General features: G+C 41.0%; 2 protein-coding genes across 2 annotated transcripts; both read left to right on the top strand.

The window, feature by feature from the left end:
• The first annotated feature begins 9241 nt into the window (after positions 1-9241).
• Positions 9242-13005, top strand: LOC148214217 (pepsin B-like). The gene is made up of 4 exons (XM_088154017.1): positions 9242-9265; positions 10987-11180; positions 11623-11745; positions 12828-13005. Exons 1-4 carry the CDS (start codon positions 9242-9244, stop codon positions 13003-13005), a joined length of 519 nt encoding a protein of 172 aa, XP_088010143.1.
• A 3312-nt stretch (positions 13006-16317) lies between these two features.
• On the top strand, positions 16318-24208 carry LOC103066901 (pepsin B-like). Its single transcript, XM_088153575.1, has 9 exons — positions 16318-16430; positions 16772-16925; positions 17597-17714; positions 19582-19700; positions 20730-20929; positions 21396-21518; positions 22348-22492; positions 23004-23102; positions 23839-24208. The coding sequence occupies exons 1-9, from the start codon at positions 16375-16377 to the stop codon at positions 23989-23991; spliced, it is 1167 nt and encodes a 388-aa protein (XP_088009701.1). The 5' UTR covers positions 16318-16374; the 3' UTR covers positions 23992-24208.
• Positions 24209-25915: the final 1707 nt, after the last annotated feature.

Genomic DNA, 25915 nt, shown 5'->3' with positions numbered 1-25915 from the left:
AATCTAATCAAACCCTGCACATAAATACTAAAAACATTCAAGATGACAGGGGTGGGCAAGGTCGATCACCCCACAAGCCACCTCCACTGGTGTGAGCCCCCATCTGGCCCCCAGGCCTTCTGGCACAGCCAGGATTTCACCCCTTTCCTGAAGCCCATGAGAGTGGGGGCACACCAGACCTCAGGAGGCAGATTGTTCCATAGGGCGGGGGCCACAGCAGAAAAGGCCTTCTGCCTAGACCCCACTAGTCAAAATTCCTTGACCAGTGGGGTCTGCAACATGCCCCTCCTGCTGGACCGAGTGGGGTGGGCTGAAATAACCGGGGCAAGCTGGCCCCTCAGATAACCTGGTCCACTGTGTTATCACTGTGGAATACTTGCTGCTTGGTTGGCTGCTGCTTGTGTGAGTAATTGGCTCCTCCATTAAATTTTCCTGGCTTTGCTGGAGGGAGAGGGGTGGAAATAAAATTTTATTAAGGTCATGCTTCAAAATGTTTACGTGTATATGTGTATTTCTGTTATCGGTTAAATTTGCAAATGTGTGTGTGTGTGCACGTGTGTGCATGCACGCATATGCATGTTTATTTCAGGTTAAAATTTGCAAGCTATGTATCTTTAGCTTTTACAAAAGGTAAAGCTGTCTGTGATTTTGACTTCCCTTAGGATATGGGTTGAGGTTAGGGTTAGGTTAATCATTCTGGGACTGCTGTGGTTTAAAAAGTTCTTTTTCCCACGTTCGAGGGGTGATTTTAAAACTGCATAGAAATAAAGCCTTTTTAGGATCGCCTTTTCCTGCATTCAGGCGCTGATTTTAAAACTCATCAAAATTAAAAGCATAATTAGGTTGTTATTTCTTTCACAAGGCTCAAATAGGGTTTGCTCCCCAAATATAGCGCAGCCTAGGATTCTGTTAATTATTCACTTTACTTAGTTTTGATTTGAATGCCCCATAGAATTAGGTTTGGGGTTAAGCTAATCAGACACCCTAGGGTTGACCATCACACCTTTCTTGATGCCGGGATTAGGTTCAACACATCATGTCCTGTGCATGTGTATTTTTAGATTAAAATTTGCAAGCAATATTTCTTTAGCTTTTACAAAAGATAAAGCTGTCTGTGATTTTCACCTCCCTTAGGATATGGGTTGGGATTGGGTTAATCCCTCTGGGGCTGCTGTGGTTTAAAAAGTTATTTCTCCTGCATTCAGGTGCTGATTTTAAAACTCCACAAAATTAAAAGCATCATTAGGCTATTATTTATTTCACAAGGCCCAAATAGGGTTTGCTTCCCAAATACAGCGCAGCCTGGGATTCTGTTAATTATTCATTTTACTTAGATTTTGATTTGAACGGCCATAGAATTAGGTTTGGGGTTAAGCTAATCAGACACCCTAGGGTTGACCATCACACCTTTCTTGATGATAGGGTTAGGTTCAACATGTCATGTTCGGTTAAGGTTATGACCTTGTGAGCACTGCATCACATGGGGAGGAGGTTATGCACATCATATCCGGGGGAGGGTTAGGGTTACACACGTCATATCTGGGACAACCTGATGGTGTCACTTCCGGAGCGACCTGATGACATCACTGATTAAACAAACAGATAAACTCCCATTGAATTTAGTATATGCTTGTCAGATCTACGATGTTCAAATCCCAGCAAAGAAAAATCTCTTGAAACCTGAGTCAGGTTCAAAAAGAAATTCATTTACTGAGATGTACATGCAGCTTCAAAGCATTGCTGAAACTAAAAAGCCTGCGCATTCCCAATCTACTTTTACCCTCACTTCTTAACCCCCTTTCTCCTCAGCCAGTTCTTGGTTCTCGTGTTGGTATAACCTTGGACGTTCCTGGCCCTAGATAACAGTCCCTCTGCGTTAATGGTTTCACCTTTCCTTGTTCCCCCCTCCCCCTTACTAAAATATAGCAGAAACGAAGCAAGCAATTAATGAGCTGATAGATTGATTGCTGGAGGTTCTGACATGCTGCCCCTCAAAAGCAAAAGAAACTTCAAAGTTGGTTCTTGAAGATCTGCAATGAAACAGACAAAAACAAAAGAACAGAAATATATATGTATATATGCATACCACATTACTGTTGTTTACCATATGGCTTTACTTAGGTTTATCTGGATATTTTTTATAAAAGTCTCTGATCAAGTTTGGGGCTTTCACATGTTTCCTAGCTACCCATTCAGAAAATGACTTTGGAAAATGTTTCCATTGGACCAGAAATTGTATTTCTCATTTATATTTCCTGACATCTAGTATTTCCTTTATTTCAAAGTGTTGCTCGCCTTCTATCGTTACAGGCTCGGGGACTGGAGGAGCCATGTGCCACCATGTTGATTCTTTATAGGGCTTCAGCAAGTTACAATGAAACATTGGATTAACCCTCCTTAATGATTTGGGCAGTTTGAGGCGAACAGACACGGGGTTAATCACTGTTTCAATTTCAAAGGGTCCTAAATATTTCAGTCCCAGTTTCTTTGATGGTTGTAACGATTTCAAATGTTTAGTTGAAAGGTATACTTTGTTGCCTATTTTCCATTCCTTTTCAGGCACCCTCTTCTGGTCTGCATATTTTTTGTAACTTTCTCTCATTTTTTCCAGTGCCTTTTCTATAGTTGGCCACAGGTCTTTCATTTGCTTAACCCACTTGTCTGCTGATGACACGCCAGTCCCCTCACAAGGAAGTTCGGGAATTGGCACAAAATCTTGACCCATGGCTACTTTAAAAGGGGTAAATCCCATACTATCGTGCATGGCATTATTATAAGCCACTTCTGTGAAAGGCAACAGATCAACCCAATTATCTTGCTGATGATTTACAAAACACCTTAAATATTACTCTAAACCAGCATTCCACCGTTCATTCGCCCTGTCTGAGGATAACTCGAACTCAGACCCTGCTTAGCTCCAATAAGTTTCACGAACGTTCACCAGAATTTTGAGGTGAACTGAATTCACGGTCACTGATTATTCGATCGGGGACTGTAGGTGATATATATGTTGAATAAACAGTTTCGCTAATTGGGTTGCTGACGGGATTGCCACACACTCTATAAAATGAGTTTGTTTTGAAAACAGGTCCGTAACTGTCCAGATTACGGTCCGCTTTTTGCTTTCGGGTAGATCTACAATAAAATCCATAGCAATCTCTTTCCAGGGCTTGGTTGGATTCACCACAGGTTGTAACAAGTCCATTGGTTTTCCCCCTTGCTTCTTTGCTGTCACACAAGTAGGGCAAGTAGCTACGTATTTGGCCACATCTTTTCTGATTGCAGGCCACCAAAATTGTCTCCAGAGGAGGGTTTTCACAAACCCAAAAATGTCCGGCAGTTTTGTTGTTGTGGCCCCTTTCCAACACCACTTTCCATGCTTCAGCTGGAACATATAGTCTATTCCCCAGCCACCAAGCTCCATTCCTTTCTACTAGGAAGTTTTTGTTCTGCAGGAACCACTCATCTTTTTTCAAATATGAATTTAGCTCTTTTAATAGTTCCTGTTCTGGCTCTTTTCCCTTACTTTGCCCTCTGGTGGCTGCTGCCATTGCATCCTGGCAAATTGGAATAATTGCCAATATGACCTTCTCTCTCTGGCTGTTCTGTTGCAGTAATTGGGAGAGGGCATCAGATAAGAAATTCTTTCCTCCTGGGGTGTATTTCAATGTGAATTTAAACCAGTTGAAAAATTGAGCCCACTGGACTTGTTTAGGAGATAATTTCTGTGGGGATTTCAAAGCCTCAAGGATTTTATGATCAGTCCAAACCTCAAAAGGTGAATCAGCTCCCTCCAAGAGGTGTCTCCAATTTGTCAATGCCCATTTTACAGCGAAGGCTTCCTTCTCCCACACTAACCATCTCCTCTCTGTTTTGGTGAACTTTTAGGATATGTAGGCACAGGGATGTAACACCCCATTGTCAGTTTTTTGCAGCAGCACTGCTCCAATTGCCACATCGGATGCATCTGCTTGGATTACAAATGGTTGGTTTGGGTCTGGATGTTTTAGAATGGGTTCTGCAGTGAACAGTCTTTTTAAGTGCTCAAACACCTCTTGGCTTTCCTCTGTCCAATCTAATGGTGACTCTGGCTTTTGAGCTTTGGTTTTATCTTTTCCTTTTGTCTTTAACAATTGGTCAGAGGCAGAGCGATTTGAGCAAAATTTGGAATGAATTGGTGGTAAAAGTTAGCAAATCCCAGGAAACTCTGTAACTGGCACCTAGGTTTTGGCACTTCCCAGACCACTACATCATGGACCTTGCTTGGGTCCATCTCCATCCCTCGACTGGAGATACAATAGCCTAAATAGTCAATTTGTTCCTGATGAAACTCACATTTTGAAAGTTTTGCATACAATTGTGCATCAAGTACTTTTCTCAACAATTTTACATGCTCATCTAAGGTTTCAGTATATATCAAAATATCATCCAAATACACCAAATCCCCCTTGTACAAATATTCATGGAACACTTCATTTATCAGTTGCATAAAGACTCCCAGTACCCCCGACAGTCCGAACGGCATTACTTGATATTGAAAACAACCTGGGGGGCATCAAAACGCTGTCTTCCATTTGTCCTCCTTGATTCATACTCTAAAGTACGCATCTCGCAAGTCCAGCTTTGTAAAAATTTTCCCATTTGCCAAATGAGCCAATAACTCTTTTATTAAGGGAGGGGGTATTTGTTCACTTTACAAATGGCATTCAACCCCCTATAATCAGTGCACAGTCTTAACAAGCCATCCTTCTTTTCCCTGAACAGCATAGGTGTTGCCAGGGGGGATTTGGCAGGTTCTATAAAACCTCTTTGTAAATTCTTGTCAATGAGCTCCCTAAGAGCCACCATTTCCTTCAGAGTCAATGAGTACATTTTTGGCGTGGGGTATTTCGCCCCAGCCTCCAGTTCTATTGCACCATCGGCGGCAGTTGGTCCAACTCAGTCTCACTAAATACTTTTGCCAAATCTCTATATTGTTCAGGAATTGATTTAGCACCATCCGAGCCTCCCTGGGCTGGGACTTGCACACTAGTTGCCACCACCTCTGGGCCTGAAGTTTCAGTGGCGCTCTCCTTTTTTTACAGTATAAGTCCCATCCTGAAAAATCAGGCTCCTGGTGCCCCAGTCCACTTGAGGATTCCACTGTTCTAATCAGGACAACCCCAAGATCAAAGGGTGACCTGCAATTGGTGCAACTAAGCACTTTAAAGTCTCTTGATGAGAGCCGATCCTTATCTTGAAAGCCTCTGTGTAGTATTCAACGAGTTCCCCCCCCCCCCACAGTAGATCCATCTAACTGTCTAAATACAATAGGTGTCTTTTATTTCTGTACCCTTAGCCCCAACCCATTCACCCAGATGGGAGTTGATCAAACACTGGGTGCACCCAGAGTCTATTAAGACTGTCAACTCCGCTTTGCGAGTGGTCCTCAGAGCCCTTATTTTCACCCCAACCATCATGGGACTCACCCGAATGTCCTCACCATTTGAGTCTGTATTTGGTGCCTCACGCCTTGGTTCTTCCCCCTGCTTTCAGGCGTGCTTTAAAGCAGGTGGCCGAAGTTTTCCACTGGCTGCTCTTCATCTTCCAGTTCACTCTTGACCATCAGCTGGATTGGGAACTGCTCCTCCACTCCTGGGGCGGCTGTTCCCTTTTTCTCTGGTTTAGCCAGTTTTGATGATTTGCCAGTTGGTCTAGGCTTCGCGGTTGGTTTCTGGGCTGATTTTTAGGGTAGACAGATGCAAAGTGCCCCTCCTCACCGCAATTGAAACATGACTTTCCCACTGGCTGGGAACTTGATCCAGTTCCTGTAGCTTTTCCACTTGCCTTCTAGGTTGGTTGGTGGGGAGAAGTTGTCGACTTTGGGTGGGTTGCTGCACTCGATCCTCAGATGGCTAACCATTAAGATTCCATCACTGAGATGTGCACTATCCACCCTTGCAGCATCGTTGGGCATCCTCTCACCAGTGCCATCTCCCACAATTTGGGATTTAGCCCCTTCTGAATTTGGTTCACTTTGAACGATTCAGGCCAGTCGTGAAGCTTAGCCACTAGATGTCTAAACTCCATATTCAGTCACTGATCGGTTGCCTTGCCTAAGTTCTGTGATGGCATCTTGTGCCTGGGTATGAGCACAGGGGTCTTCAATCTGCTCCCGCAACACCATCATGAACCCGTGGAAATCCAACTCCAGTGCCTCAGCTTCCTGCAGATCAATCACCCATTCGGCCGCATGACCCACCAAGTAGCGAGACACATAGATGACCCTCCAAGCATTGCTTGGGAACAGATGACCACAGCTCCCCATGCAAATCCTGACTTGGTTCAAAAAACTGGCCAGTTCATTCAGGTCTCCTCCATATGGCTCCTCGAGCCCCCACTGTTTCAGCAGATCACCTTCCCCTCTGGCTAAGGGGGGTGGGAGCCCCAGTGGGTCCTCTTCTTCCCTATCTGGGCGGGCTGGACGCCTCCTCAGGTCACCTTCCCCCCTAGCTGAATGGGCTGCGGTTCTGGGCACTTCTCCTGCACCACCGTTCTGCCTCTCCGCTGTCTGCCACTGTCCTGGGTTGGGTCTGATGGGTGGACAACCCTGTCCTTCCATTGTTAGTAGCCTTCCTAGCCGGGCTGTCAGTAGCTTCAGTTCTTCCCTCATGGTTCGTACCTCATCCTTGAGGGCGTACATTTCTCCCACGAGTGCTTGGACCCACTGCTCTTGGCCCTGCAGTTCGGTGGCCACTTTAGCAGCCCCAGTTGCATCTCCAACATCCATAGACCATCTGGGTCGGTCTGGCTTCGGTGGTGGTGGTACCTCAGTTGCCTCCCAAAATTCCAAGGGGCTTTGTTGGTCCCATATTTGACTGCATCGATGCTCCTTCCTTTTCACAACCAGCTGGGCTTCTTTCTGTTGGGAAGGGATCAGAATCTCCTCAATCTCTAGTGGAGGGGATGGCTCCTTTGCGATTCCACCTGTTGCTCCCATCTCAGTCTTGGTGATTTCAGCCCACGTCTCCAGGATCTCTTTCCCCTCCTTGGGAATGTTGCTTTGTGGGATTTTCCTCAGTGAGTTGTCTCCTCAGGAAAAATCTGATTGAAGGAGTTTCAGCAAAATGTCAGATCTACGATGTTCAAATCACAATGAAGAAAAATCTCTTGAAACCCGAGTCAGGTTCAAAAAGAAATTCATTTATTGAGATGTATATGCAGCTTCAAAGCATTGCTGAAACTAAAAAGCCCACACACTCCCAATTTACTTTTACCCTCACTTCTTAATCCCCCTTCTCCTCAGCTAGTTCTTGGTTCTCATGTTGGACATTGCTGCCCCTAGATAACAGTCCATCTGCATTACTGGTTTCAAGTTTCTTTGTTCTCCCCTTTTCCCTACTAAAGTATAGCAGAAATGAAGCAAGCAATTAATGAGCTGATAGATTGATTGCTGGAGGTTCTGACAATACTATTACTACTAGCATTTAACTTTCTATATTATTAGTACATTATGATAGCTCTTCTCAGAACCAATCAATATAGTCTTATTCATGTTTATTGAGATATCACTTAATTACTTCATCTTTCTATTCTCCTGTGAGCAACTGTCCATTGTCTGCTGATGCCTGAGCTCAGGAAAGAACACATTCTTCATGATTTAAAAAGTTCATCTGAAATCTCCAGCACCAGACAAACAGGATATTTTATTTATTTATTTATTTATTTAGTTAGTTAGTTAGTTAGTTTTAGTTAGTTAGTTAGTTAAAAGATTAGTATGGCTGCCATCTTAAGCACAACTCTGGGTGGCTTACAGCAACAATAACACCACACAGCCATAAATCCATAAAAGAAACCCGTAAAACCAAAACCATGTTTGCCACCTCAACAACTCAGGAACTCCAGACATCCACCAGGTCTTACAGAAGGCTAAAAGGGTGGGGGGTCTGCCACATAACCGGGCGGGGAGGGCAACCACGGAGAAGGGACACTTCTGAGGTCCCACTAGATGGCAACATTTCAGGGAAGGGACCTGGAGCGTGCCTACTCTATCTGATCTGGTAGGACAGGCAGATACTGTCAGGGAGAGGCAGTCTTCTATTTATCAAATTATTCCAAAGTTATTGCGCAATCTGTCTCAAAAGCTTTTCATTTGACAGTCTTTCTACTTTGGAGAAATCAGCTTTGGGACTCCACCACAGGATTTTCGTGTTCTTTTGGACACTGGCTCTGGTGTTCTGTGGGTGCCTTCCATGTATTGTACAACAAAGGCCTGTGGTGAGTAGTCCACTCCCTTGCTGAATGTTTTGAATGTCTGCTTCTAGGGAAAATATTTCTTTTTGTTAAGACTAAATATACAGTATTTCCCCTTATTTTAAACCATTTAAATCTTGTCTATCAGTAAGGAACCTTTTCTGGATTGGGGACCATAGCTCAGCCTTCCAGTCAGTGGGTAGATCATTGAAAGGAGCAGAGATGAAACATTTTGGGCCCTTTTTTCATCATTTTTGGTGCTTTGAGGGGGTAAATGTAGGAATTGAACCATTTCACCTCATTGTGTTCTTATCTGCACCCTTATTTTTTACAAAATTGAAAATAGATGGTGGCTGCAGCCCAGTACTGGATTTGCCATCTGGTAAATGTACATTTCATTTGCCAGGCCAATAATGACAATCAGTTTATGAGAGCACCCATAACATGCTTCAAAATTCTAAGTGTGTCACTGGCCCAAAATGATCAGAGTCAGGATCAGCTGTACACGTAATTGTTTTCTCATTGGAAGTGCACTCCTAATACCCTGGGGGGTGGGGGTGGGGGTGGGGGGGCAGGAATTCAGGCATTTTTAAAATGCTGAAGGTTGCCATGTTGTCCATAGATTTGGTGTGATTTGATTTGATTTGGGTCCACCAAAGAGGACATCTTGACCTGTACTAATAAGAATGCCTTTTTGAGAAATGCCTCTTTCAAACTCCTTGTATCCCTTTGCCATTTTAGTGTGAACAATTAAGAGATTGCTGTGGACTTTTCCTTCAACATGAGAGAATGAAAAAGTGGGGCTGGTGGGGAAGTAAAGATCTGTTGTGCTCTAAGGATGGAGGAAAGGAACTTTCACTGCCATATAGAGAAAAGCTTCTTTCTCTTTTTTCCCCTTTGTTTTGTTGTAGAAAGCCATAGTGTGTTCAGCCCAAAGCAGTCATCTACTTACCACACTAATAGTGACCAAACGTACACCATAGGTTATGGATTTGGTGACGTGAATATAATGTTAGGCTATGATACTGTTTGGGTGAGTGGATTTTAACCAAGTTGTTTGTCACTGATCTTTAATTGTGTTGCACTGATTAATTAATTAGAATTAGCTGTTGTTATTTATTTATATTTATATTTACATTTATAATTGTTTTAGGGATATTTTTTATAATTCAGTTATTGTTTAGGGGTGAGAACGGGGATGAAGAGGTTTTTTCTTTTTTTGGAAATAATAGAGAAGGTGTTAAGTTATTGTTAATACATATACTTGTTTGGACGGAGGGGGAGTCATCCTTTACATTTCTTTCTTTCTTTCTTTCTTTCTTTCTTTCTTTCTTTCTTTCTTTCTTTCTTTCTTTCTTTCTTTCTTTCTCTCTCTCTCTCTCTCTCTCTCTTTCTTTCTTTCTCTCTCTCTCTCTCTTTTTTTGTCTTTTTCTTTTTGTTTGTAGGTTTTTTAGGTTTGTATTAGTTTTTATATAAATAAACTTTAATAAATATATATAAAAAGGTAACTGTTTTAGCTGACCAATGCATAAAAGAAGCACTAAAATAAACATAAATCTAAAGACAATAAACATAATGAAAGTAAATTGGCATCATAATAAAAGCCATAGAAGCAGCGTTCTGATCAAAATAGGATGATTATCTAATGCTGAAGGCCCAACATCAGATCAACCTTCACTACTTTCTAAAAAGAGTAAGGAAGGAACTAGCTAAATTCCCAGTGAGCGGCTGCTATTACAAAACGTCTGGTACTCACCAGCTGTACTTTTTGAGCTATGGAAATGTTATAACGTCAATAAGATACAATAACATCATCTTGAAATCTTGTAGGCTTGAATCATAGCAATCAGGCATCTGCTTCCATTGCTGGGAATAGCTGGCATGTTTGCTAAAGGTGATAGAATGCATTTGGGACAATGGCCCTTAAGTGACATTCTATCACATCTCTATCACAATCTCATCTCAGTCAGGGTAGCTCTTGTAAGGTTTGCCCCATTCGACAGAGAAACTCTCGTGACACGTGTGGTTCACAAAGAAGGTTTACTCATGCGTAACGTAGTAGTCACAAGCAAAGCCAGGACTGGCTTGGTACAATTGCATCACTTGTTATATTACCCCCTTCCCGCGCTTTTTTCCCGCCCCGCGATCACGTTGCAGCTGCGGATTATGGGCCCCCAATAATCCCCCTTGATTGTTCATGATGGCAGGATCGGTCAGGGTCTATTGTCCTTGATTGCCAGTCCCCCTCCGGCTGGGTTGGTTCCTCCCCGTTACGTGCAAGCCCGCGGGTTCTGTGCTGCATTGCGATCTTGTTTCGCTGCCTGCGGCCCCGTTCATTGCTGGCTCGCGCCGTTATCAGTTTATAGTTAAAAGCTTCCGCTGCGGTTTTCCGGTTTGGCTGGGCGCAGGTGGCCCGTTAATTAGCGGCGCTTTCAGTTCCTCTTTTCCCCGCTAGCTACCGCCGGTGGATTCCGCGTGGTCTGGCTGCGAGCTTCCCTGAAGCCCCGTGCTTCCCTGAAGCCCCGTGCTGACCAAACCTGACAGCTCTCACCAGCATCTGCAGGAGGATCAAAAAAAGGCAATATAACACAGCTGCACTAGTATGATCAAGCCCTGCCCGATTTGTATTTGTGACATGCAACTGCTGTCTTGTCTTTCTTATCTCTTGCCACAGACAATGGTGTCTCCACAAATGGATAACTATGCTATGACCTGCAAGTGAAATTCATTTTTCAACCTTCTCTGCAAGTCCAGAATATTGTCATTCAAAACCAGCAGTTTGGCTTGAGTGTGGAGGAACCCACCTATCCCTTCTACTATACCAACTTTGATGGGATTTTGGGCTTCAACAATCCTACTTCAAGTACTGAGGGGACATACACACTCTTGTACCAGATGATGTTCCAAAAGCAGATTTCTGAACCCCTTTTCAGCTTTTACTTCTCACGGTAAGATTAACCAAACTTTATGTGTGCCACAGTGCATAAATGTAATTATGATTTTCTTCCAGAATGGATTAGCTGGGATACAGCAATTCCTACTTTTATTTCATGGCTCAATCCCATCATCAGAAATATAATCAAGTTCAACATTTCAGCCATCAATTATATTGAAAGAGAGGCAAAAAGCCAGGATAAGAAAGAGTGTGTGTATTTGGGGGTGGGGGGTGGGCTGGGATGTGTGGATATTCAGAATTAATGCACAGCAATCTGTCCTCGGTTTGCTTCATTGTTCTCTTTTAATTTTACCCAAATGCTGTTTTTTACTTTCTGACCACATTTTCTGGTGAAAAGGATCCTAGGCATGTTTATTGTATACCTGAAGACCTCAAGCAGATGAAAAGCTATAGCTAATACTGTCTGTTGGTCCATTTCCTCCCTTTCCTATCAGCGAACCAACTGTCCAGTATGGGGGAGAACTGATATTGGGAGGCATTGACACTCAGCTGTTCACTGGTGAAATTACCTGGGCCCCCGTGGTTCAACAGGCTTACTGGGAGATCAATATTGAAGAGTAAGTGGTGTTCTTTCTTCCTGATTTATGTCTGATTGCATTTTATTTGAACGAGCTCCTGCTCCTTCATCCCTTTATAAATGACGGAAGATTTTCCTCTCTCCCGTTTGTTAGGTGTATTAGCATTTTGGCAGAGCTGATTTAGATTATATTTATTTATTTATTTGTTTGTTTGTTTGTTTGTTTATTTATTTATTTATTTAGCAGACTTGTCCCCACCCATCTCCCCCCAATGGGGGACTCTGGGCAGTTTACAACAATTAAAACAAATAAATACATCATTAAAATGTATAAAAATGCTTGTTTGCTGCTTCTAAATAGGTTTGTGGGAAGGAAAAGGAGACAGCCCTTCTTCTGCCTAGGACACAAACCTGGGAAGCAGATGGGCCATATCACATCCATCCATCCATCCATCCATCCATCCATCCATCCATCCATCCATCTTCTAGATTGCCTAGTATCTGTCATTCTTAGGTGGAGTCCAGATCTCTGAAAAATGCATTATAAATATCAAGCCAGTATAAAAATCAGCAAAGAAAACAGCACAATAAGCAAGATGCAGTCAGCAGCAACAATAATTGTGACAAGAGACATAATATATCAAATCATCATAATAAATCTAGTAATAAAAAGAGTAGTATTAGTAACATTTTACTTCTAAGAGCAGTAAAATATTTTTACATGCCTTATTTAAAAAGTCTTCATCATGGAAAAGGCTGAATTTAGCAAAATGCACCACCAAACAAATATGTTAAATATCTTAATATACTGTCTCCGCATTTAAGTGTCCCATTCACGCACAGGTATACGTAACCATCTTGATCAGCCTTCCTCAGACTGATGCCTTCCAGATTTGTTGGACTTCAACAGTCCTGAGCCAGGATGGCCTTCGCAGGACACTAAGCTGGGGAAGGCTGATTATCTAGATCAGTGATTCTCAGCCTTGGCAGCTTTCAGACATGTCGACTTCAAGTCCCAGAATTCTGATCTAGATTAAGAATCCTTAGGCATGTATTTTGTTTGCTTGGTTTATTTGTTGGTGATTTTTTTAGTAATATTCTGTGTTCTTCTTGTTTCTATAGGTTTGCTATTGGCAACCAGGCTACTGGCTGGTGCAGTGAAGGCTGCCAGGGCATTGTGGACACTGGAACATTTTTGCTAACCATCCCACAACAGTATTTAAGAAATTTCCTTCAGGCTGTGAAAGCTCCTTATGAAGATTCAGTAAGTGGAGGAAAGAATCATGAACAAATTTTGTGATTGTTCAGGGGACTGATACTAGTACAGATAGAGAATCTATCAGTTTTGATTTCACAGTTTCTCATTTTCTTGTCCTTTTGCTTGTTTTGGCCCATTTCCAGAATAGGATGTGAAGTTGTTTTTGGTTTTTAATCCACATGAGAATTCATATGCATTTTGCGGTATTTTCTCCAACATAACAGAATTTTCTACGGACTTCAATACATGTTTATTTGGGTTCTTGAAATACTAAATAGAGATATAAAACAAGATGAGGGGATTGTAGGAATAAAGATTTAAAACGAAACTTATAAGTTAGGGGCTTTTGCAGATGACTTGATGTTGGTTCTGGAAGATCCTTTAAAGGGAATTGAAGTATTAATGGGCAAATTAAAAGAATGTGGTGGAACAGCAGATTTCAAGATTAATAAATAGAAGATGAAGATGCTAACAAAATATTAAAATAGAAGATCAAACAAAATTGATGAATAAAATAGGTTTTAAGACTGAGAAGAAGATAAAATAGGGTCTGGATGGGGAACAAAAGCTTCAGCTGAACTGTGGCAAGACTAAGTGTCTTGGGTTTTGGGGCCTTCTGGTGCTAGGCCTATGCCACCCTTGGTACTGAATAGGGTTGCACTGCCCCAGACAGACCCTGTGCACAATCTGGGGGTTTTCCTGGACTCACAACTCCTGCTCGAACAGCAGGTGGCAGTTGTGGCTAGGAGGGCCTTTGCACACGTTCGTCTTGTGTGTCAGTTGCACCCGTTCCTAGATCAGAGGGACCTACTCACTGTCACTCAAGCCCTAGTCACCTCCTGTTTGGATTTCTGTAATGCACTCTAGATGGGGCTGCCCGTGAAGAGTATCCGGAAACTTCAGCTGGTGCAAAATGCAGCTGTGCAGGCAGTTATGTGTGCCCTTAGGGTGGTACATGTAACTCCTCTGCTCCATGAGCTGCAGTTGGTTGCCAGTTTGCTTCCGGGTCCAGTTCAAGGTGCTGATTTTGATCTTTAAAGCCTTTCATGGCATGGGCTGGGTTACTTGAGGGACCACGTCTCCCCGATCACATCTGCCCATCCCATCAGGTCTGGCAAAGAAGGCATGCTGCGGATCCCATCTGCCAGAGAATTACATTTGGTGGGTCCCAGGAGCGGGGCATTCTCTGCTGCGGCACCTGCCTTGTAGAGTCTTCTCCCCCCAGAAGTGAGATTAGCTCCATCCCTCTTGACATTCCGCAGGTCCCTCAAGACCTGGATATATGATCAGCCCTGGGGCTCCCAGGGGACTGGGGAGATGTCACGATGGCTCCCGTATTAACCTTATCCCCTCCTGTTTTCTGTGCTGTTTTGCCGGCTTTTATATATATATTTTATTTGTAATGGTTTTTAGGTATTTATTCTTTTTAACTGTTGCACGCTACTCAGAGTCACTTTGTGTAAGATGGAAGGCAATATAAATATGATAAACAAAATAAAAATAAAATATTTGGATATCACTATGACAAATATAAATTGTATGTTATTTCAAAGTAACATTAATAAAAATGAAGGTCTTGCCTAGAATGATGGTTTTGTTTCAGACAATGCCTGTTTTGACAACTGATGCAACATTTGAACAGTGGCAGAAGGATATATCCAAATTTGTGTGGAAGGGGGAAAAAACATGAGTTAAATATAAGATGTTACAAGAGGAAAGAGGAGGATTGGGTTTGCCTGATTTAAAATTGCATTTTGCATTTTGCAGCTTGCTGTTTGGTCTGGATGAAAGTGGGTGTTGCTGAGAAATAGAAGGCTTTTGCAGTTAGAACGACGTGACCTGAGATTTGGGTGGCATGGATATTTGTGATACGATAAAGTCAAGGTTAATGTGGATTTTAAAAATAATTATGTTAGACGTGCCATATTGAGAATATGGAATAGATACAAACCCAGGTTCTGCCCAAAAACACCTTTGGGGCTCTCGGCACAAGAAACATTTTATAGACAAGAAATAATAGCCAAACACAAAAGGCTAACCTATCGTGAGATGCTAGAATACTGTCAAGGCGAAGGTAAAACAAAATCAAGAGAAGAACTGGTGGCAGAGGGATATAGTTGTCAGTGGTTCTCGTATTTACAATTATTAGAAAGATCTAAAGGAGACAAAAGAATTTATATTTTGAACATCGTAAGACTGAGTTTGAAATAGCATTGTGTACAAATGATGAACATGTAATTGCTAAAATGTATAAGCTTTTATTGCAATTTGAAACAGAAGAAGAAGAAGTGAAAGTGGGCTAAAATTTTTGGTTATAATATACGGATGGAACAATGGGAAAATATGCAGCTGAAAGGATTGAAATTTACACTATGGTATAATCTTAAAGAGAATTTTTATAAAATGATGTGCTGTTGGTATGTCACCAGAGAAATTGTCGAGAACGTATAAAGACACCTCAAATTTATGTTGGAAAAGAGATGGGCACCTTCTAACAGTTTCTAAATCTTGGACATTCAGACAAACACTGAACAGGGCTTTAAATTTGGAAATATTTAAACAGTTAAAGCATGGCTTTATAACTGATAGATCTCTCTCTCTCTCTCTTTCTCTCCCTCTCTTATTATTGCTAACGGACAGGTTAAATAAGATACCTTGTCTTTCAAACATGAATCAATCAGAAAGACTAAGATTTTCAAAGTACATTTAGCTTGGAACTAAGCTTAGTGCAATTTAGAATTTACAGTAAAATGTTTTGAACTTGTTTTAATGAAAAAGTATTTATAAACAGCGTGCGAGTGAGTGAATTGATGGTTTCAGGCTCAAAGTAATGCGATTTAAATAAGTTAGGAGTTGAATAGTTCTACTGTATGCTTGACTAAATGTGGCTCCAACTCTTTATTAGTTAGCACAGTTCCCAAGGTTATCTTTTAAAATGAGCCAATGTTTTATGGAGAGACACCTTGGCTTATGGCTGATAATTACTGAACTCAAATAGAAACTGAACTTGCTAAGTACTGGTCACAGCAGCTAGGGTTATTAACTTGTCCTTTGTTACTTCTGAAATATTTGGGAAAAACTTTTAAGGAAACTGATTATGCTATGGCTTATTGATAACTTATCACTGATTTTATTTACTGTTTTCTTAGCAAAACGTTGATAATCACTCAACGTCTTTTGCTTAAAAAAATCAAGGGCACATAGTATTTAAACCCCTTCTAACAAAAGAACCTGCCTTTCTATCATTCATAGGAAAATAAATGTAGATTTTAGTATGAATAATTACATAGGTAATCAAAAGTAAACAGATAAATCGGTAGGGGACAACAAGTGGGAATATAAAGCTGGGGATACAGCAGGAATACCTCTTCACAGAATTTCTGGATCGTATTGACGAAGAGCCTGGACATCATGAAGTGGCTGATTCTGGTACTGATTTATCTCCACCTGTCAGAAGAAGTGGAGCGGTGTGTATTTCAATCAGTTGTGATAATCCTTAAGCTAAGACAAGGATGTATCAGGGTTAGCTAACTGAGGGCCTACATTGCCAAAGTTACATGGCAAAGTCATATTCTTACCTTTTTATGTCAAATTAAAGCTTAAGAGTTCAGGCTTTGTGAATGTATTTCTGCTGGTGCACACAGTGCCTTGCTTCAATAGCAACTAGCAAGTTCCGACATTAGCAATTTCTAGTAGCAATGTAGAGGTGAACAAAAAGGACATAAGGGACATGCAGAAAGGATGAGAAATGTATGCTTCCAGATGATCCTGAGGGTTTTTGTTCTGTTTTGTTTTGTATCCTGTGCAGAATCGTTCTGAAGAAAGGGAAATCCCTTCGGGAGATCCTGAAAGAAAAAGGGATGCTGGAGGAATTCATGAAGAAATACCATGTTGACCCTGGTCTGAAATACCACCCCAACGAATTCCATGTTGTTTATGAATCAATGACCAGTTACATGAGTGTGAGTATTAAAATAACAAGAACATCTCTTTAAAGAACAAGGAACTGATCTTTGTCCAGTTTTCTGGTAATTCCTTTATTATTAGCCTGTTATCTGTCATTGAGTGAAATTCCATACCCTTCCCCCAGTTACCTGGGAATAAATCCTACTAAGCACAGAGTGATGTACTTATACAGGACTGCACTGTACTCCCACAAATCTGAACTCACTGAATCCAACTAAGTTACCTGGATGTATTTCTCATTAAATATATAGGATAGTATTGTAAGAATTTCCACTCTCTTAAGCAAGATTCCTGAAAGGAAAATCCAGTCAAATTTTGCTTCATGCATTCAGTTTAGCAGTTCCCGTTACCAAAGGGAACAGCCATGATTTTTTTCCTTCACCAGTGGAAGTTATAAAACAGCAAACAAAGCTGCAGCTGAGCGCTCATGCTTTTTCTTGAATCCTACAATGGATATAATTACAGAAGAAATTAAGTCATTTTGATCCTTTTCTTTAAATGATCTTGGATAATTGCAATGGAATGCATTATAAAATTGAATTCTTCAAGACCTAATTCACCTTACCGAGTTTTGCAGGAGGGGAACAATGGACATTCAGGAAAGGGATGGGAAGAATAGAAAGGCACCATGAAATCTTTCATCTTACTGAAATGTTCTCATTGGCAGAATTTCTACTTTGGAGAGATCAGTATTGGGACTCCACCACAGGATTTCCTGGTTGCAATGGATACTGGGTCTTCTAATCTCTGGGTACCATCAGTGTACTGTAACACTGCAGCCTGTGGTGAGTGCCTCTCTGGCCAATGGAGGGTTTTGTTATAGTGAGCTGATTCACTGATGTGTGTTTATTCAATCCAGTGAAGTATATCTGCCCTAACAGAGCGCTTGCAACAAGAATAAAAACAAAATCCCATATTGGTGCTGCTACGACTACTGCTTCTGCTGTCTTCTTCTTCCTCTTCCTCCTTCACAGTCGACTCTGGCCTTTTTCTCAATTCAATTTTTTTCACATTCTCCATCATGATGTTATGTCACAAAATAACAGAACTCATTTGACAGGTTATCGTTTTTCAACAGCAATAGCAATGCAGTTAAATGCAGCAAGTGGTGCTGTACTAATCTAGTGTTAAACCCCCATACAGCGTGCCCCAAACTCTCAACAAATCGCTACCGTCTATTTTGGGTCCCCATCATTGAGTTCTTATTAGATTTATGCAAATGACTGATGGCTTCTAATTCCTCAGGAAGACTTTTTGTTTCTTCAAACTTCGAGTGTTATTCTAGTAAAAACTCAGTCCCTAAAATATATAATTCAGATAATGTGATGTAGGACTGCCTGAAACTGCATATGATATCATCGTAGTAATACCCAAGGGGTCCACAGAATCAAAAAGGCAGGTGGTCAAAACCCAGCTCTTTTTTAACGAGCATTGCATACACTGAATATTATGAAGGAAATCCTGTATGTCCAAGCAAGGGAAAATGTGGTGGCTAAATGTTAACCCTTCAAGATAGTCCAGACAAGAAGCACAACTGTGAGTACTTACTCTATCTTTATTGTAAGGTTACATTAATGGAATCTTGCAAGACTGAAAGTATTTCTCCCCTCCTTTCCTTTTACTTTCTGGAAAAGTAGGTAGGGTCCCTTCTGAAACGCTTCCCGTGCCTCCTCTCCTTCCCTGAGCTGAAAAATCTTTGACATGCCACTTGTCCAGTCTGTGGCTTTCCCTCCTGTCTCCCAAGGTCATTCCCACATACCATTACACTAAATGGGCATAGACAAGAGCAGTTTTAGCCCACCTTAAGATTAGTTTTAATGGAGAGCAGACTAAAAAGGAATAAAAATGAAGAAACAGCTCTGACCGGACACTATTTTTCAGATCAATTATACAACTTTATTTTCTAGTAGTCTGATTCTGACGTGCACCTGCAGTCTTCAGAAAACATAGACTTTCCGGTGTCCCATCCTTATGCTACTTGATTTCTGCAATGGAAATGTTTAAGTTAAATGAATACAAACATTGGGCAAATAGTCAGGAAATGCTGTAATATACCTATGCACACATGAACATATATTTGAGAAACCTTCCTATTAAACTCAGTTATAGGCTTGTACTGCATTACAGCTCTCAGATATTTCATCCCATTTCTTTATTGCTAACAGAGTATAACCTGAAGGCCCTCATCATCCTTGGGTATGGCTCTCTGACCCCCTCTACAGGTTGCTACTGAACTTGACAGAAAGGAGAAATCGTTAAGCGAGTGGGAAGTGTCACGTTAATTGTCCTGAATGGATATGAGTGAAATAAAATTTAAATCTGGTGTTTATTCAGGACCCTGCTAACTTTTTGAATGCAACTCTCAGGAGGCCATTCCAAGGGCAGTCTCATGACTGATAGGAACCTCTCTCTCTCTATCAGATTATATTGCCATTCTGATGGTAAGGAAACATCATAAAGCCAGAAGGGGAACTATTTAATTGTGAGAGATGCCCACACCTTGGTTTCCTTTGGCTAACTGTGGAATATTTCTTACCATTCTTATTTGGGCCACAACAGTAAATTGAACACAATGGGACAAAACAAATGGAATCCAGATGAGCATTGTCTCTTGCTACTTATGGATAGATATGTTCTATTGTTTTATTCTAGGGAACCACAAAAGATTCAACCCTAGTGCATCTTCTACATACAAAAATGAAGGGCAAAGCTGTACCCTATATTATGGGAGTGGTGACTTGACTGTTAGGATGGGATATGATACTGTGCGGGTAAGTGAACTATCTGAAGTTTGTATTGTGTGGTCACTCATTTTTGAATTGTGTTCTGGGAATCTTCCACTGTTGCCCAAGTTATGAAACAGGAATCTCCTATTTGGAACCTGGTAGAATGAGCTGACCCTATTTCATTTTCTTTACGTATTTATTTAAAGTATTTTGATACTAGATTGAAGGCAATGACTCCTAAAGTTAATTTACCAAATTAAAAGAAAGAGCAATAACATGTAAGATTCAAAAGGTAATGTCTAAATGTAATACTTAAAAAAACAATGGGAGTAGAATATATAAATTAAAAATGGGTATTCATTTAAGTACCCTGATAGTGGAAAATGCAAAGGATCTGCAAACCCTACTACTAAAAGTCAAAGAGCACTGTGAAAACATGGGAGTAAGTTAAATATAAAGAAGACGAAATTAATGACAACAGATAGAACAATGAGCCTTAGAATTGGCAATGAAGATATCGAAGTGGTGGATAGCGTCTGCCTTTTAGGACCAACAATCAAAAATAAAGGAACAAGCCGTCAAGAAATATGCTTTCAGACTAGCACTTGGCAGAGCAGCCATGAAGTCCTTGGAAAAGATATTCAAATACCGTGATGTGTCTATACCTATAAAGATCAGAATTGTGCAAACCATAGTATTCCTTGTGACACTCTACGGAAGCAGGATAGGAAGAGTTTAGACGATTGTGGCTTCAGTATACATTTGTAGTGGCAGGTAAATAATCCAATCTTAGTGTCTGTACAGATGATTTTATTACTCAAAGTGAAATAAATTGAATAAAATAAAATAAAATAAAATAAAATACTTGTTTCATGATTCCTCCGTTAATTAATTACAGATTAATGAGCCAGACGTAAGGAAAGTAAATTCTTCCAGAGTATTGGACAGTTAATTTAGTTCCAAAGAGAATCCAGTCAATTATAGTGCCATGTTATTTGTTTCACATAACTCCTAAAATGTCTGTCTCTACCACGTGTCTGGCTGTGGGTGAAAATATTTTCTCTTCTACCCCAGGTTCAGAATATTGTCGTTAAGAACCAGGAGTTTGGCTTGAGTGAGGATGAACCCTATGATCCATTCTATTATGCCTATTTTGATGGAATTTTGGGAATGGCTTATCCCCCTCTAGCTTTTTGGGGATCACAAACTATCATGCAGCAGATGGTGAATCAAGGACAGCTTTCTGAACCCATTTTCAGCTTCTATTTCTCACGGTAAGAACCAAAGTCTAGGATATTGTCTGGAAACAGACTAGCCAGTTTAATTTGGAATAATCAAATCATGGCTTCCTGCTAATATTCCTACTATTGATGATAACTTCTAAAATAATTGAGGCTGAGAGAGGAGGAGAGGGGAATATCTGGGACATTTAAAATGCATTTTGAAGTTGAAATAATCTCACATGATGCTCAAGATAATTTAACATACACTTCCTTCAGTTCTGAACCCTTTCCATGAATTATTCATGTATCTGACCTCAGAACAAAAGTCATGAAAAGGAAACCCCTTTAAAAAACACTCAGATCACACTGAGTAAAGCGAGAATCTGACCATTCTGAGGAGAAAATGCCTATGGTTAATTAGAGTTAGTGATTCTACAATAACCTATGCTTAATGTATCTAAATCTTGAGCAGTGTGGCTAACCTTGATTGTTTTTTATCCATTCCCCTGCCCCTCAGCGAACCCACCTATCAGTATGGAGGGGAATTGATCTTAGGAGGGGTACTGGATCGGCTCTTCATTGGAGAAATTTCCTGGGCACCTGTCACTGAACAGATGTACTGGCAGATTGCTATTGATGAGTATGTGATATTTATAGTTCCATTTGATCTATAGCTGTTTTTTTTTTTTTTGCTTAAATCTCTCACTATGTTCACCCCTTCCTCTTCCTACATCCCTTTCCAAAAATATAGCAAGAGAATCCCACCCTCCATCTTTGAAATAACACTTTTATTTTCCTGCAGTGGAATATAGCTCTACTCCTGTTTGCTACTTCAAATTCTCTCTGTTCAATTCCCTCTTTCCTCTCACTCCTCTCTCCCTCTCTATGGCTGGGAGGGAACTCTGTTCTGGTAGCAGGTAGGAATTTGTCCATAGAGGCTTATTTATCAAATGTAGTAGATTTCTGCATTTTGCTATATGTCAACTCTGATGGAGCATCTGTGCAGCCTCACACATGCAGGAACAGGTGAGAAGGTCTGCGTTCTCTCCTTCTCTCCCCTGATTTGTCACCACCTATAGCAAGAAAAACAGGGGAGGGCAGAGAAGGGTCTTTTATCTCCCAGTACTTATCTTGCCAGGGATGGAGGAAGCAGAAGAAAGAGAAGTGGCAGGGGTGGGGTGGGATGAGGTGGGGACAGAAATGGGATTGGACAACTGATTGCAGATCTTCTGTTGCTGATAACGTGCACCAAAGGAGGCATTTCCCACTCTGCTCCTCCTCCAGACCATCGGTGTCTATAGAACCCTTATTCTGTTTTGTGGCCGAGTCATTATAGGGGTCCAAAGTGTGGTCAGGACTTCCTTGAGCTGGCATACTTTTGCCGCTTTGCCAGGATGACAATAGGTGAGTGTTTCTGGGCAGAAGAGCCCTAAAACTGTCTCCTAATTTCACTGTTCTTCTTTCTGTAGGTTTGCCATTGGCAACCAGGCTACTGGCTGGTGCAGTGGTGGATGCCAGGCAATTGTAGATACAGGAACCTTTCTGCTCGCTGTCCCACAACAGTACATTGGCACATTCCTGAATACTCTAGGAGCAACAGAAAGTAACTATGAGGTAGGTGAAGAGAGGAACACTGAAGAATTTCTGAGAGTATCACAAAATTATTTGTGTACTTCATTTGAAAATTGGTGTTATGCCAAGCTTGGCTGGAGGGTAGACACATGCTGTCCTCATTTCCAGAGATATCAGATTGGCTGCTACTGGAAAGAGAGCACTGGACTAAATAGTTCTAGTCCTGATCTGGTAATATCATAATGCTTAACCTGGGCATGGTCCAGTATCAATGAATATTTTAATAAAGCTTTCTAATGACTCTTTTAATTTCTCCTTCTCTTTTTATGTAAGGTCAAATCACCAAGGTTTACATGGTGATTTGACTTTAAATAATAGTAATAATAATATGCAGTTAATAATAAACAGAACATAAGCGTCCAAAAGATTACCATTCCGTACTGCACTGAAATGAAATGAACTAAGTATAGCTTGCTTGCCCATCCTTGTTTTAGCAAGGACAAAGCCCGACTAATCTCTGTTCTAGCCTAATCTCTACTCTATTTGCTTGCAGTTTGTGGTGCCTTGTGACAAGGTTCCGAGCATGCCCACCATCACCTTTGTCATTAATGGATCCAAGTTCCCACTGCTTCCCTCTGCCTACATTGCCCAGGTATGTATATGATATATGAAGCTTCAGATGGTATGATGAGTGGACCTCCTGCACAGGGGTGCATAGGAAAATTGGTATCATTGCGTCTGGTTGTTTTTCTCCTGGATAGCTTTAGAAGCTATACACCTTGAATGGATTGGTCATTGCCATTTGAATGGTTCTCCTAGATTTGCAAATGCAATAGGCCTTCTAAAAAGTGAATTGACTTTGACTTCTTCATACCAAGAGTTTGAGGAGAGCTTATGAATGCATGAAGAATTTCTCAGTTTTGACTGTTTCACCCTGAGCAGATGAAGAGCACACTGCTTGCACCATTATTTGACCTATCCACCTTGCCGTCAGCTTTAGAGATGTGAAGGCCTAGAAACCTGTACTATTTTAGAGGAGAAAAATGTTTCCCCCCTCCCTTTCTTTTTTCATTCATTTTTCAGCCTCCACAATATTTACATTTCTCCTGGGCCTTCACATCTCTAGTCCTGAACTTGTTCATGCAAATTCACATTGGGGTCCATCTACAGTGACTTATCTCCCATAGTATAGACTTGTAAAGAAGCCCCAGTCAAATGCATTTTTCACAATCACATGGTTGCAGAGAGCTGAATTAGAAATGGATATCTGCAGTTGTTAATCTGCAGTTGTTAATCACAGCATGATTTCACACTTAGCAGATCAAAAGCATTGAATGACATTTCCTCTTCAGTAAAGGTGTAACTAAAAGCATGTTTTCCTTCCGCAGGACGGTGGAAGTTGTGTAGTTGCAATTGAGACCACGTATGTCCCATCTCGGAATGGACAACCTCTGTGGATCCTGGGTGACGTCTTCCTTAAGGAATATTACTCCGTCTTCGATCTGGCCAACAACAGAGTGGGCTTTGCAAAATCAGCTTAGACAATGCCATACCTATCTCCTTTTCATTCCAATGCTGGTGTTCCACGGATTCTAATATAATGACTTTAAAGTAGACCTACAATATACATCATAGATACTGTATATTTATGTTCTATTGACTGTCTCTCATGGGTAGAGATAAATAAATCTGTCCAATGTAATTACACTCACATTCTCTTTTCCCATCCTTTAATAAATTTCATCTTTTTTGCTGTAACTTATCAGTTTGCTTGAAAATCTGTAGGGATTTGCAAATACTTTTTTCTCCCGACGTACATGTTTTGGTACAGATTTTTACTAACACACACATTTTCACTAGGCAGTTTTCTGTAATGTAAGAATAGAATTTTAATGAAATGCACACATCTGAGTATATTTCACTTTGGCATATATAGTTTTGGATAAAATGTTACGCGATACACATATTTTGAACACCTTCGGCCATTTGCATTAGAAAATTTTGAAAAATGCTAATATCACAGAATAACATGGTTTCAATTCAGACATAAATCTCAAGAAGTAAGAATAATTTCCCCACCATTACCCATATTTTGTCTTTAATTACTTGTTATGAGATCCACTGCTACAAATTAAATTCTAATATACCATATTGTTCCTGAGGTTTGTTTAAAATATTTACAAAGTGTGAAAATGTCAAGGAGAAGGGAGGCAGAATAGGGAACTAATGGAAACATGGAGAGGGAATCCAATTAAAGCAGGAGGAGAAGACCTTGTGAAAAATTTATTTATTTTATTTATTGTTACATTTATGTGCCACCCCTCTCCCCCAGAGGGTGGCTCTGGGCAGCTTACAATTAAAAACTAAGACAATAAAACTATAAAGATATAAATACCACCCAGTTAAAACTTAAATAACAAATCTATAAAAGCAATATGCAAATCAAGAAGATGGGGGAAGCAGTATCAATCATCCCATGAGCCAGTTCCAGCAATGCGAGCTCCCATCAGGCCCACACGCCATCCGGCATAGCCAAGTTTTTACACCTTTTTTGAAGGCCAGGAGAGTGGGGGCAGCCCGCAGTCAGCTGGCAAGCTGTTCCACAGGGCGGGGGGCATGGCAGAAAAGGCCCTCTTCCTAGACCCCACCAGCCAAAATTCCCTGACTGGAGGGGTCTGCAACATGAACTTTCTGCCAGACTGAGTGAGGCGGGCAGATATAACAAGGGTGAGATGGCTCCTCAGATAACCTGGTCTTGTGCCATGAAGGGCTTTAAAGGTGATAACCAACACCATGAATTGGTACTGGAAGCAAACTGGCAACCAATACAGCCGCGTAACAGAGGTGTTATTTGTGCTGCCATAGGGGCGTTCAAGATTGTCCACGCCACTGCATTTTGTACCAGGTCTGGCTTCCAAATACCCTTCAAGAGTAGCCCCATGTAGAGTGCATTGAAGTAATCCAAATGGGAGGTGACCAGGGTATGAGTGACAGCACAGAGGGCCTCCTGATCCAGGAAGGGGTGTGACTGACGCACAACACAAAGCTGCGCAAAGGCACTCCTAGCCACCACTGCCACCTGCTCTTCGAAGAGGAGTTGTGAGTCTAGGAGGACCCCCAGATTACATAAAGAGATTAAATGGATTACCCCCAAATATCATAGGACATTCTGCAGGTGTAATTTTGCATTTAATACACAAGAAGATAAATTCTTCAACCTGTTTCAATCCTATAAACAATAACTTGAGAACCATAATTTAATAGCCTGCCTAACGTGTTTGACTACCACTAGTAGACCTCTTGATCAGTATGCCCAAGTGAATAGTACCAAGTTGGGAAAAGATAATCTTAGAGTTGGAATCAATTGTCCTTTGATGGGACATAATTCTATAACCTCCTTTTGTGATGAAATATCTCCAAAATGTTTTTTCAGAATTGTTTTCTTTAGTGGCTTTCATATTTGAA

Source organism: Python bivittatus, unplaced genomic scaffold, assembly GCF_059951505.1.
Source record: "Python bivittatus isolate LINGU-HERP-01145 unplaced genomic scaffold, Pbiv_v1 ctg000700_np1212, whole genome shotgun sequence".
Classification (NCBI taxonomy): domain Eukaryota; kingdom Metazoa; phylum Chordata; class Lepidosauria; order Squamata; family Pythonidae; genus Python; species Python bivittatus.
The sequence above is the reverse complement of the archived record's forward strand: the minus strand, read 5'-3'. Positions and strand labels throughout refer to the sequence as shown.

What these genes read in the sequence shown, in the direction of transcription:
- LOC148214217 (XM_088154017.1), top strand. Translation starts at nt 9,242, where the DNA reads ATGTTAGGCTATGATACTGTTTGG. An exon ending in TTCAGCTTTTACTTCTCACG is followed by an intron (nt 11,181 to 11,622) that starts GTAAGATTAACC and finishes CTTTCCTATCAG; the next exon opens with CGAACCAACTGTCCAGTATG. An exon ending in TGGGAGATCAATATTGAAGA is followed by an intron (nt 11,746 to 12,827) that starts GTAAGTGGTGTT and finishes TTGTTTCTATAG; the next exon opens with GTTTGCTATTGGCAACCAGG.
- LOC103066901 (XM_088153575.1), top strand. Translation starts at nt 16,375, where the DNA reads ATGAAGTGGCTGATTCTGGTACTGATTTATCTCCACCTGTCAGAAGAA. An exon ending in CTGTAACACTGCAGCCTGTG is followed by an intron (nt 17,715 to 19,581) that starts GTGAGTGCCTCT and finishes GTTTTATTCTAG; the next exon opens with GGAACCACAAAAGATTCAAC. An exon ending in CAACAGAAAGTAACTATGAG is followed by an intron (nt 22,493 to 23,003) that starts GTAGGTGAAGAG and finishes ATTTGCTTGCAG; the next exon opens with TTTGTGGTGCCTTGTGACAA.